Source organism: Cheilinus undulatus, linkage group 10 (genome assembly GCF_018320785.1).
Source record: "Cheilinus undulatus linkage group 10, ASM1832078v1, whole genome shotgun sequence".
NCBI lineage: Eukaryota > Metazoa > Chordata > Actinopteri > Labriformes > Labridae > Cheilinus > Cheilinus undulatus.
In genome coordinates this window covers 33,644,643-33,658,107 of record NC_054874.1, presented here as the reverse complement: position 1 = coordinate 33,658,107, position 13,465 = coordinate 33,644,643, and the positions used below count along the sequence as shown (strand labels likewise).

At 39.9% G+C, this 13,465-nt stretch overlaps 1 protein-coding gene across 1 annotated transcript in view; it reads right to left on the bottom strand.

Annotated features, from left to right (window-relative positions):
- Positions 1-12,272, bottom strand: part of LOC121516067 (pro-neuregulin-2, membrane-bound isoform-like) — a 204,387-nt gene extending 192,115 nt beyond the window's left edge. The window contains exon 1 of the mRNA XM_041797131.1: positions 11,523-12,272. Coding sequence (XP_041653065.1) covers positions 11,523-11,934 — 412 coding nt within the window. The 5' untranslated portion in view covers positions 11,935-12,272. The remainder of the gene's footprint in view (positions 1-11,522) is intronic.
- Positions 12,273-13,465: the final 1,193 nt, after the last annotated feature.

The window sequence follows — 13,465 nt, the reverse complement described above, 5'->3', positions numbered from 1 at the left end:
AGCTTCTTATACCTCTCAACTAGAATTTTAGTCCACTCTTCTTTTGCAAACTGTTCCAGGTCTCTCAGATTTGAAGGGTGCTTCTTGCAACACCAGTTTTGAGATCTCTTCATAGGTGTTCAATGGGATTTAGTTCTGGACTCATTGCTGGCCACTTCAGAACTCTCCAGCGCTTTGTCTCCAACCATTTCTTGGTGCTTTTTGAGGTATGTTTTGGGTCATTGTCCTGCTGGAACACCCATGACCTCTGATGCAGACCCAGCTTTCTGACACTAGGCCCTGCACTGTGGCCCAAAATTTTTTGATAGTCTCAGATTTCATTATTCCTTGCACACAGTCAAGGCACCCAGTGCCAGAGGCAACAAAATAACTCCAAAACATCCTTGAACCTCCACCATGTTTGACTGTAGGTACTGTGTTCTTTTCTTTGTAGGCCTTATTCCATTTTCTGTAAACAGTAGAATGACGTGCTTTTCCAAAAAGCTCTACCTTAGCCTCATCTGTCCACAAAATGTTCTCCCAGAGGGATTGAGGCTTACTCAGCTACATTTTTGCAAACACCAGTCTGGCTTTTTTATGTCTCTTTATCAGCAGTGGGGTTCTCCTCGGTCTCCTGCCATAGCGCTTCATTTCATTTCAGATTACGACGTATGGTCCGAGCTGACACTTTTACACCCTGAGTCTCCAGGACAGCCTGAATTTGTGTGGAAGTTGACTGAGGATGTTTATCCACCATTCCAACTATCCTGTGTTGCATTTATTTGTCAATTCTTCTCTTCCATCCACGTCCAGGGAGATCAGCCACAGTGCCATGGGTTATATACTTCTTGATTATATTAGGCACAGTGGACAAAGGAATTTCAAGATCTCTGGAAATGGTCTTGAAACCTTGAGATTGTTCATATTTTTCAACAATTTTGCTTCTTAAGTCCTCAGATGATTATTGGCTCCTCTTCTCCATGCTTGGTGTGACACACACAGGCACACAACACAAAGGTTGAGTCAACTTGTATACATTCTAACTGGCTTTAGGTGTGATTTTTATATTGCCAGCACCTGTTACTGCACAGGTGAGTTTAAATGAGCATCACATGCTTGATGAGCATGTGAGAGGTGTAAGAAGCTTGTCAATGGTTATAGGAAGCGATTGGTTTCAGTTATTTTTTTCCGAGGCTGTGCAACCAAATATTAAGTTTAGGGTGCCAATAATTTTATCCGGCCCATTTTTTGAGTTTTGTGTTAAATTATGTCAATTTTTTCTTTTTTCTTCGGATTTTTTTGTGTTGTTCCAATGCACATGAAGGAAATAAACACGTGTATGCCAAAACATTTGTAATTGCAACAATTTCTGGGGGAAATGGTGTATTTTCTGGAAAAATTCCAGGGGTGCCAATATTTTCGTCCATGACTGTACATGTGTGATGATGAGATCTGCTGTTCTGTGTTAAGCTGCTGAGAACAAGAGGAATTAACTTCTAGAAGTCTAAAGTTAGTCTCTACATTGTGGTATCGTTCAGTAATGTTACATTAAGGTCAGTCATCAGTTGTCCTTGTTGGGCTTGAATTTACCATGTTATGCTCTCAGCAGATTTTTGGAGCATCCAGTATATTTGAACTTAGTCTATAGAATGTTTTGGACATTATCTGTCTTTGTTTTGGGTTGTTAAAATGAACAAACATTTGCATAAAGAAAGCGCTTTTGTCCACTTGTGTTGATAAGGTTATTTAAATCTTGAGAAATAGTCCTACATGGTACATTTAGAATGCATAAAAAGTGTGATTAATTTGCAATTAATCTTGAGTTAACTATGAAATTTGTGAGATTAATCGCCACTAAAATTTTTAATCTATTGACAGCCCTAATCAAAACATAACATGAAGGTAATAAATTGATAAACATCAATGTAAGTGTGTTCAACATTTTACTGACAAATGAAAGAAACAAATATCCATGTACTCTTTATGCCTGAATGAGATTTCCTCTACTGCATAACTTGAAAGAAGACAGTGATTGTCTATTTGTGACCAAAGCTGGTAAAAACTCCTGCAAGTCATCAAGGTCATTTTTTAGTTTATTACACATTATGAAAGCACAGATTCCAAGCTTTCAAATGGTGTATCATACACCTTAATCTGAGCATATTTTACAAAGATATGCTCATTTGAAGGTTAACTTATAGATTCTGTTTGTTCTGAGAAAACCAGGCTCAAAGTTTCAGGACTTTTCATACCTCCAGGCAGGCCAGGTAATGGGCGTGAACAATAGGGCCACATTTACATAAAGTCCACCCAAACCAAGCTCCTGAATCAGACTGGTGACTCTCATCAAAATATTCCCATAGGAAATCGGTCTTCATCAAACTTTCACTGTTGAGTGATCCTAAAGTTGTCCCAAGTCTGTTGATAATTCTTGCCGCTTCTTCGTCGTTTCTTCTACTTTTTGTCGCTGTAGGGTGCATCTTGAGGCTTGTTGATAAAGGTGATAACTAGAAACAGCTGTATTTAGGTGCTGAAGGAGGGATGACGTTTGAGCCATGCAGTGTTTGTTATTGTCCATCTCAATGGGTGAAACAGGGAACAATGGCAGGCTGAGTGGCCAATTATCACCGGCAGTTTTGCTTTCCCCTCCCTTCAATCTCCCCGCAGAAACTCAGAAAACAGGGCATTTTAAAACACAAAATTTCCGCTTTTAAATATCACATTTGTGTTACTTTTTTCATCTAATGAGTAGTTTAAATGTCGGACTTGCATAAAATGATATTTTTTGAAGAAAACGACTTTGTATCTGTTTTTCTCAACCAGCGGAATGCCAACTTGCAGGAACTTTATCTGGCTTCGGTCACATTTTATTATCATTACTGATCAGGAAATTTTCAATATTCCTTATAAGTCTAATGATTCATAGATAGTACTGTACATAGTACAGTCAGGAGTGGAGACGCTAGGCGTCTCTCCTCTTCTCCTGGGTTGATAGTCTAAACTCACGTTCTTGAGTAGATAAAATGCTGTTTGTTCCTATAGTCAAGGATTGTTTCTTCACAGCTTGTGTGTCTGTGAACCTTAGACAGAGACAGTCTGGCTCTAGTACGGCAGAGGCTGTGGATCATATTTTGAGTTATGATCAAGATCAAGGTTTACCAAAAGGCATAAAAGTGTGAACAACTTTGGGCTTCGTTAGAAATCTGGCTTCAACCTCTCACTGTGTTGATGTCACTGTTTCTCTAGACTACCTAAGTAAACAGTTCAACTTAATTCATCTCGTCTCCCGTGTCTTTCTCTCTGCTCAGTTTTTGGAGTATTTATGAAAAATTTCTTTATCAATTACAATCATGTGAAGCGGTGCTACACAACAGCACCTTACGTTTCCTGTGAATTAAAACACAAGAAATAAAACACTGACAACAGACAGAGAACACTTGCTACTGCCAAAACAACGCTGAATCAAGCCAGGACACACACAGGCGAGTTACGTTTCCCCTTACAAAATACACTCTCTCTCTCTCTCTCTCTCTCTCTCTCTTGAACTAGGTGTTCAACACATGACTAAACATAGACTGCTAACCACTGTCCACGTTTTTTGATCAAATCATTGAATTGTTTGATTTCATAGCCTATACAACAACGTATAAGTGCACAACACAAATAACCTCTATGCAAATAGCAGCTGGGTTACAAGAACTAAGTGTTAATCATCACCTCTGCAGCAGCTGCAGCCCCTCCACCAGTCTGCTGCTGAAAAGAAGAGTTTTCACTACTAATAAGAACAAGCCATAAGAGTTCACAGGTAGGATTGGGTAAATATTAATGTAAAAAAAGAGAACAGTATTGACAGTGACATGAAACTATCTTAGCTGTAGGGTGTGTTTAACTCAGTACTTCATAATGTTGGAATAACTATTCTTGGTGGTGGGAAAGTTTAAGTCCCTGTTCTTTTTTGTCTTTTATCCCGAGGAGGGAAAAGTATTGCTGGTGTTTCCAAGACAGAGAGCTCAAGCTCGAGTGCTCAGCCATGATGTGTGTGTGTGTGTTTCAGTGCCTGTGTTTGTTTGTGTGTGTCTCCAGAGGCTCTATTCTATCACAGGATGCTGATGTGCCTATGGTCCTGTCACGTCATCTGCTGAACCAGATGTTTTCTAGCCTTCATCAATGAGTTGTCAGCTGTAGAAGTAATGAGTAACGTGTGATTTAAATTCTCAGGAACTGTAACGGCGTTAATGATTTTAAAAAGAAACGCATTCCACCACTAGTTACCATTTCGCACTTAACACTTTGCTTGTATGGTGTTCACTAGTGGGCAGAAGCTACTGAGATTATCATGGCACAGTGAAATCTTCTGCTCCTCTACTACCACCGTGATCAACATATGGTCATGGGGAAGACATGCACTACATGTTCTTAGATCCATTGCAGAGTGCAACCAGAAGTGCAGCAAGGAGAACGTTTTGGGTGTGCTTGCTCAACAATCTTTTTCTCTGTTTTTGGTGTATTTCTGTAGCAGTGTTACAGTGCCTCTAGATGCCAGGCATATATACTACAGCATTTTTGGTGGTTTCATGCTTACGCAGGCAATTTTTTTAAAATGATATGTTTACAGAAAACCTTTTTCTTCTTCACTGAGGTTTATTGGTGTTAGGCAAACAACAAAATGGCGAATATCCGCCACCTACTGATATTGAGTGTGAATCAGAATCGCTAATAATACCACATTAACCTCTATTTTGTTTCTGTGTGACTCTCAGTCTTTGTCAGTCTTACATCTTCTGTCTCTTGGTGTTTGTAGTTTTCTCAGTGGACTCAGATTTTTTGTAGGTAGTTTTATGGCCTTTTTACCTCATTTTTTAATAAACATTTGTGCGTGCTGCATTTGTTTTTTCGGTTACATTTTTTTTTCAATCCTGACAGAGTTCTTTATATATTTTTGTGTTTATGATTCAGAAATCAGTGTTCTTTTTAATGTGCGGTTCATGGAATGTTAGTTAAAATAAATATCTAACTTTGAATATGTTTTAGCAGTATATGGTAAACATATTTATTCCAAAACAAATCCAATCACTGATATTGCACTTAAACAATACTACAAGCTTTGGGGCAGATTTGGCCCATCATTCACTTCTGAATGTTGGGCCAGATCAAAGGTTTGGTATAGATGAGGTTAGGTTCTGGGAATGGTATGGAGTTTGGTCTAACAGTCACTCCCCCGTACATGCTTTCCACATGAGGCCCAGCTAAGAGCCATACAAACTATTCTATTTGGTGTAATCCTGGTAGTGGTCTGGCTTTGTAATAGTGTAGGTACTGTTTTCACACACTTCATCAGGGCTGTTTTTCAGGTCCATATGTGGGCCATATCTTTGCTGATCATTAGATCCATATCCAAGCCAGAGGAGTTTTGCTATCAGGGCAGAGTTATATCAGGACAGTGTATCAAAGGAAGTTTGGTCTCAGACAAAAGGTTTCTCCAATCACCTTCTGAAGATTTCTGAAAATCCCTGCCCTTCTTGAACTTTCTATGGGAGCTTTCCCAGATAAATGTGAAATATATTCCTGCAATGGATATATGAGTTGATCTGGCCTGTCAGGTTAGCAGTTTACTGCCGAGAGGTATTTAAATTTAAACTTCTTGGAACCTTCAATTCTCAACCAACAGATATAAGGGACAGCACATTTAACAAAAAAGTCATAATCATATCTCAAATTTATCAGGCTGCACTGTAAAAAAAGATACACCATAACTACTCAATAAAATTGAGGCAACAGATTGCACACAATATGTTTATTTATATCTCAATATATTTTTTGTGTTGAGTGAACTTAATGTTTTTAAGTAATCTCAGATGACTAATACAGGTACGTTTAACTTAATAATTCTGTGTAGAAGGTGCTAAATCTTTTTAAGAAAAGCCAACTAAACCTAGGTTAACCAGACTCAAATGAATGGAGTTGAATTAACTCAATTTTATCAATTTTAGCAGTTGCACAAAAGAAATTTGCCTCGATTCCACATATGTTTTTTAAGTTGACTCAACTTATCATTTTTAAGTAATTCCAAATTAATTTACCTATAGTTTTAGCTCAACAAATTAGAGGTACATTTATCATCATAGGTAACTGCTTACCTTATGATGTCAGATAGTGCTCACTTATAAAAGCTTTTTATGTTATCACTTCACCTAAAGAGGATCTATCTGCACAATCATTTGCAGCAGTGACTGTAGGTGATCCACTGAGTCAGTAGCTTAAGTTTCATCTGACATCCACCAGGCATTGACATTTACAACAATAACTTTGTGCCCTATAGGTGGGACCTCTTAATTGAGATGGTAGCTTCACTCATGGTGCATTATATTTAATTATTTTGTCTAACCTTTATTTAGCCAGAAGAAAACCTCATTGAGATTAAAAATCTCAAGAGTGCCCTGGCCATGACAGCAGCAGCAAACTGCGTGCATAGAGGTTAAGTGCCCAAAGGCATTCTGGGAAAACTGCAGATTTGCCATAACTCAAATAATTTGAGTAATAACCAAGTGTTGGCTACGTCTTGATACCTATGGCTATAACCTTATAAAAACAGCAATATGTGTTTAAAAAATACTTAGAACGTAAACTCATTTAACATCCTGACACAAGCTTCACCCCCAAAAACAGTAAATCCCATACAGGTGGGTAATTGCAGCGCTGAAAATGTCCTTGGAAAAGTGTAAATCCTAGCCAGGAAAGGACAAAATGGCGGTTTCTCCCTGCACATGCTCAGACAGGGCAGTATGTGGTCCTCATTTGAACACAATTTTTTTTATGTTCCTGGTACACATTAAAATCAACTAGCCTGAACACGTTTTTAAGATTGCTTTTACCAAATTAAAATCACTTTAGTTTACACAATTTTTTTTTACATTATTTTAACACATTTCAAACCAACTTATTTGAACACAGTTTTATTATGTTACTTTTACACAATTAAAATCAATTCATTTGAAATGGAGACAGCACATTTTGAAATTAGTCAAAAAATATAAGAAGGATTGAATTACACATTTAATTCAGTGATACAAACTTAATAATTATACGTTACAAATACTAAGGGTCAAAATCTGTTTTTTCAGTGTGGTTTCACATTTTGTTTTTGGCTGTGGCCTTAAATATGTTTCCTGTTTCAATGATTGTTTTTACATTGTTCCCCAGAGCAAAATTTTACTACTATAATAAATGGCGTGTCTGTCTGTGTGTGTCTGTACGTCCTGATTAGCACGTCACACTGTTGCTCCAACTGTCTTTGATACTTCTCAACAAGCTTCGGGTATATGGGTTCAAAACTGGAACCATGAAAAATTCATAAATATGTATTTTTTGTGTGTGAATTATAATAACAATAATAATAATAATAATAATAATAATAATAATGCAAAAAAATTTACAGCAAAGTTTTGGAAACAGCAATGATTTACTCATGTGATGCTGATAACTAACCTGACACGCCAGATTGATTCGTTACACATATCCATCTGGAAAACCTCCCATAGACGGTGATGGGAAAGGGCAGAGCCTTTGAAAAAAAAAAAACTCTGAGGGTGATTGGATGAATGTTCTGTCTATCACATCTTTATGGGCCAATCAGAGCAACAAAACAAGTGACGTCATAGGTGTGCACCACTATCAAGGAGTAAACACCAGAAATAACTGCATAACGCGAACCATGGCGACTGTAGACATGTCAGTACACGACTTTTGTCGCTTTTGAAAAGAAAACAAGTCACTGTTGTTCTTTGTTCTTTTTTAGACTCTTACAGGGCCCAATCTGTTCAGACGGGAGCTTTGCAAGATGGATTTACCAGTGAGAATCACGGGAACAGGCAAATCCATCTGCTTTGCAAGGTTAGCTGATAACAGCTGTAAATCAAATTTGAGGTAAACATTTGCATTTAGTACCCAGGGTTCATAACCTAGAGAGACCCCCCCCCCCCCATTGTTTTTAAACAATCTATCCCAACATTAATGAGTATCATTTCTGAATTTTGCTCTGATGTGATGATAAAGTGCTGATGAGCTGAGGGTGTAAGATCATAATTTCACCTAGGGCAACAATGGTTATTCTGCAGCCCATTAATGTTAGATGTCATTGCAAAGTTGTGAGATACCTCATTGTGTGATTGATTTAAGACTGATTTTGTGGTGTGATCCACTTTTTTAAACTGCATGTATAAATGTATTATTTACCAGGTAAAAAACCAGGCAGGAGTAAAAACAGAGGAGGAGAGTGACAGGGAGAGTCAAAGGGAGTGTTACATGTGCGAACACAGTACAGCCAGTGACCATGGGCATGCTTTAGTTAATGGACTGCACCTCTCAGGCACACTTCTTTTGAAACCTGCCCTTGCACTCTGTACACATATTCAATAAATAAGAGATGATTAATATATTCAACATGAACTCACACTCTATGAAAATACTTGTGGTTGATTAGGCTACTTAAAAATAGTGAGTGATATAAGATCCTGTATCATTCACCATCATCTGACCATATTAAAAAAAAAACCAGACTCATTTGAAAGCCAACATAGAAATCTGCTTCAAAGGATAAAATCCAAAGCTTAATACTAATCATCTTGGTTGTATCGCGCTATAAGAACTGACCTAAAGTCATATCTTGGTCAACCTTGCAAATAATAAAGCAATGCCACACCAAGGTAGTTACTCTAACTTTTTAGCATAACAGTGCTGTGCTTAATTTTTTAATCAACTTTATGTAATTCTTGGGGGTTTCCCCCAGTTTCATAACATCTCCAACCAAATGCACGTGCGGACAAAAGATGCTGGTTTAGGTGTCGGGAAAAAAAAGATAACAAACTTGACTACTCGATTTCTAGGGAAACACCATAGTTGCTACTCCCACAATAACTGCCCAACAACCACAAGCTGTTGTTTCTTATGAGACCTCACCAGTTATCATATAAATAAAAGGGATGAAGTCTGTTGGTTATGAGTGTAAGTGGAGACGGTTGGTAACTTACTGACCTACGTATATACGGTTAGGATGTCCCTGGCGTCATACTTAGAGCTGAGATATACAATTGATATAAAATCCTTGATTGATTATTTCTATACACATATTTGTCTAAATGAGGAAATACTATTGTAAATATGGTAAATAAAAGCTCAACAAAATAAGGATTTAAGGTAATGTTTTACTAGACAAACAATGGTAACTGAAATGTGATACTCTTTTTATGTTGGTCACACTGATGTTTTGCCAAAGATATCAGCCCTGTGATTGGGTGCACCCTGTCTCTTGCCCAATGACAGCTGGATCGTCTTTAACTCCCAGTGACACCAAACTGGATAAGCAGTGTAGATGAGTGATGGATGGATATGCCAAAGAGTGCACTGAGTCCAGTGGAGTGGGAGACTTATAAGTTTGCTAAGCTGTGTTCCTCCAACAATCAAAAAAACATAGTGCATAATTATTCCTGAAATTCTAAATTTGTTTATGTGTGCTGAGATGTCTCTTTACAGTGTAAAGATGAAACTGGTGTTGATTACAATAGCTAAAACCATCACTGTGATTTAGGGTGTTAAGGTGCTATAACAGAATAAAAAGGGATAAACACAGAAGTAGGTGTAGCTTAGGTTGGCCTGGTGTGTGTAAATGTTAGTTTAACTTGGTTGTAGACAATACAAAGCGGGAAATACTTTGTGTTTCTTAAAGTTTGAGATTGTTTAAGATGTAACAAACGAGACCACCGAACTGCATTTCTGCTGCAAAGGTTTATAAAAAATATGTTATCCTCATTTACTTGCATCCCCACTTAATTGTAACAAAGCAGAATTATCAGAAGAAGTGAGTAAATATTTTCATAGAGTATCCAAGCTCAGATGGTTGTTGAAAGATACATGTTTGTTTTAGATACCTCCTTACATAATAGGACTTTTTGGTCATAAATTCTGCAATTCAATCACTGGTTTCAGAAGATGACTCCATTCAGTCTTCAATAGGTAGGAGGTATGATGAAAATGTCAAAAAATATTGTGCTTTTATGACAATGGAAGCCAATCGGTTAGTGAATCTGTACGGCTGAATCAAAACAGGCTAGTCTATGTAATTATGTTGAGTTTCTCCCTGTAAATGTGGCTTTTAGTGTGTGTGGGTGTGTGCATGTGTGTGGGCAAGTTGATTCATCTCATAAATGGTATCTCCTCTGCTGAATATTTTTCTTGCTTGTAAAATGTGACAGAACCCATAATGCCTCAGTCACTATCATAAATAACTTAATCATTTTAGCATGTCACAGAGGTAAAAATAGGAAAGCATTTCAGCACACCTTCATTGTTAAGTCAATGTGTTACTTCCCTTACTAAACAGAACTCGGAGTCCACATTGAAATTGTGTTGATTCTAAATTTAAACAATGTAAAGATGGGAACAAAAGGTTTACTATGGACCAAGAAGGTGTGAGATTGTACAGATCAAACAGATGTCATTTTTTAAGAAATCAAGTGAATAAATATTTGTGAGCCTGTGCAAAGTATAAACAATACACATATAAACTGCATCAAGAAATGGTTGGATTCATTTTCTCTGCCAATGATGAGAAAAGGGACAAACTTTTCTTTTTATTTTTAGTCCAATGAGAAGGCAATAAAGGGATGTAATGATGGGATGAATAGTGGAAAAGTGCACCACTCCCACCCTTATATACCATACAGTGTTTTATACCCTAGACATGTTAAAATTGATTGTTTATGCTATCCTAGTGACTAAATGTTAAGGCCTCAGCAGCTGTAGCACAGTTTCAGCAAACTCTCACAAAATTAGCAATCTAGAGCTACAACAATGTTTTCTTTTTTTTTTTTTTCAAGAGGGAAAAAAGTTCTGTTTCAGATTCCCCTGATGGAACCTGATTGTTAGCACTACCAACACAACGCCAGTCAGTAGACTACTGGGACTTTTGTACCATATCTGTTATAAAAATTAACAGATCTGACATGTAATACTGGCTCTAATAAATAGATGACGTTGAGAAGGGGGTTTACTCAAGAAAAGGTTGCTGTCCTTGATTTCTTTCTTTGACCAACACACGTCGCAGCTGCCTGTGTGTTCCACATGAAGGCTGCTTTACTAAGGACATGATGATGCACATCTTACTTGAGTGTCATTATCTCCATCAATCATCAGTTATTGTCTAATTATTATGAGGAACCAACAATCTGGGTCTTCACCGAAGGTTTTTCTAAAATGTCTAAAACTCTGCTTGCTTAACCCTTGCTCTGACAAACCCACATCCACACACTCATTCTCTGCCAAGCTTCGTATTGCATTATGGGTGACCCGGTTATAGAGGAGGAGGTGTCAATTGACTGGGAGCGCATGCATGTGTTTACGTCCACTGGAACATTATATTGACAACACACGCGCACGCGCAAACAGAGAACGCTGACTGTCTCCTTACATCACCGTGGAAGCTTGAGTGGCCCTTACGGTGCGGTGTAAAAGTAGCTATTGCAGGTTTAAAGAAAAAGCCTTAAACTTACCGCAGTCCTCGCATAACACTCTCTCTACATCCTTCTTTAATTCTGGCTCGCTAGCGTCAACAGGGGCGTAAGATGCCTTAAATATCAAGGGTTCGGCGGTCGGGTCCATGAAAAAGATATATCTGTGGTCCTTCTCCACCGTGGTGCACGGTGCCTCGGAGCCGAAGTCTCCGACGGTCACGAGCTGCTCCCTTTCAAGGCCGCCGCTGTTGACGGGCCACACGTCCAGCACTTTAACATTCACACTGTAGGGCTCCCGGGAGGAGACGTTCCCCAGGGAGGAGCGCACCTCGCCCTCGATGACCACGGCTGATCGGTACGCCTGGTCCTGAAGGGAGTTGAGACTCGGGGCGTAACAGGCAAAGGTGACCCCGATGACCAGCATGGAGAAATGCACTGGGTCAAGCCTCATTCCGTCAGCCTGTACTGTGCTGCAGTGCTGCTGGGCGGCGCAGCGAGCTGGAAGAGAGAGACGGCGGTGAATGGGCTCCGGCAGAGCAGGCAGGGCAGAGCGGCAGACCTTGAGGAAGTGTCCATGCCATCGGTGTCTGCCGCTGCTTTCCCCATACGGCTGTTGGCCTCAGTTGGGGGAGATACCAGCCAAAGAATAGGAAACGGCCCGCTTCTCCATGCTTAAAAATGTAACGGCCGAATTCTCCTTCACCAGCCACCCCCCTTTAATCTCCTCTTTTCCTGAAAGATAAAACAAGACTCATAAATTAGCTTCCCCTCGAATCCAGCCTTGAAACGTTTCTCCCTCGTCCAGCCTACCTCTCTCTCCAGCTAATAGGCTAGATTCGCATGGGTGGGCGCATTGCCTCTGTGGAGGAGAAAAAACAGTTCGCGCGTACAGGGGATTCACAAGAAATGATACGCATTCCACGCACACGCAAGGTCGAGTCCTCTATCCCGTCATTTCGATCGTCAGGAGAGTCAACCCACTGCAAATCCGTTAATTGAAAAGTGTCGTAAAAAAAAGGATAGAAAACGGGGAGGGGACAGACATAGGATGAGATAGCAGCGGTTATCCGGTAAAGCAACAGTAGCGCGCACCCTCCAGCCGCGTCCCCTGCGCCCCTCATCAAACGAGAGCGGCTTACGTGAGCAAACATCACCTGCCCGGTCACTGGCGTCGGCTCGCAACGTCCTGCGCAAACACCCTAATGACCCTGGCACCCACCGGCACACCACCACAAACCCGTCCAGCATGTGACCATGTCAGACCATGTCAGTGTGGAAAATATCCGCGGGTGGATGCAGAAGAAATCACACACTGAGAGAGCAGACACCCAGCCCCGAGTGCGCCTGTAATCAAGCCCTGCTTGGCCCCCATTGTGGATCCCCAGTACAAGAGGTGCAAGGCAAGCCATAACATACACTGCAGATAGCTGTTGCGATGACTAACGCTGCGAACTTATCTGAAAAGAAGTCTTAGTTTGGTGAAGCCAGCAGAGTTTTGACGCTTCAGCCTTCTGCTGTCAGCAAAGAGAGCACACCCAAACCCTGGCCTTTCACAAACTTACAAGCTATCCATGAGTCATTATTTATTTTGAACACAATCAGTTGCATACAGGCGCATGAGTTATATTAACATGTGGGAATTATGCTGGAAAGAAATGCCGCTAAATTTTGACATCCCTGCACTGGTACAGCTAATGAAGGGAAATCACATGGTCACTGATAAGATCCCGACCGACAATGAAACGAAAGCCTTTCACAGTATGCTCACGCCTTGTCTAATGACCACAGATATACCCTCCTCCCACCAGTGAACCAGCCCTGCCTCCATCTCTGTTTCTATTAATTACGCCATTCATAAGATTTGCCTTTCCTTCAGTTGTGCGCACTTCAGAGGTGAAACACAGCTTCCCCACTCTGTATCAACAGGCCAATCACATGAAACCTCATTTATATTGAAGGCCATGTCCAGCTTGCAGCAATGT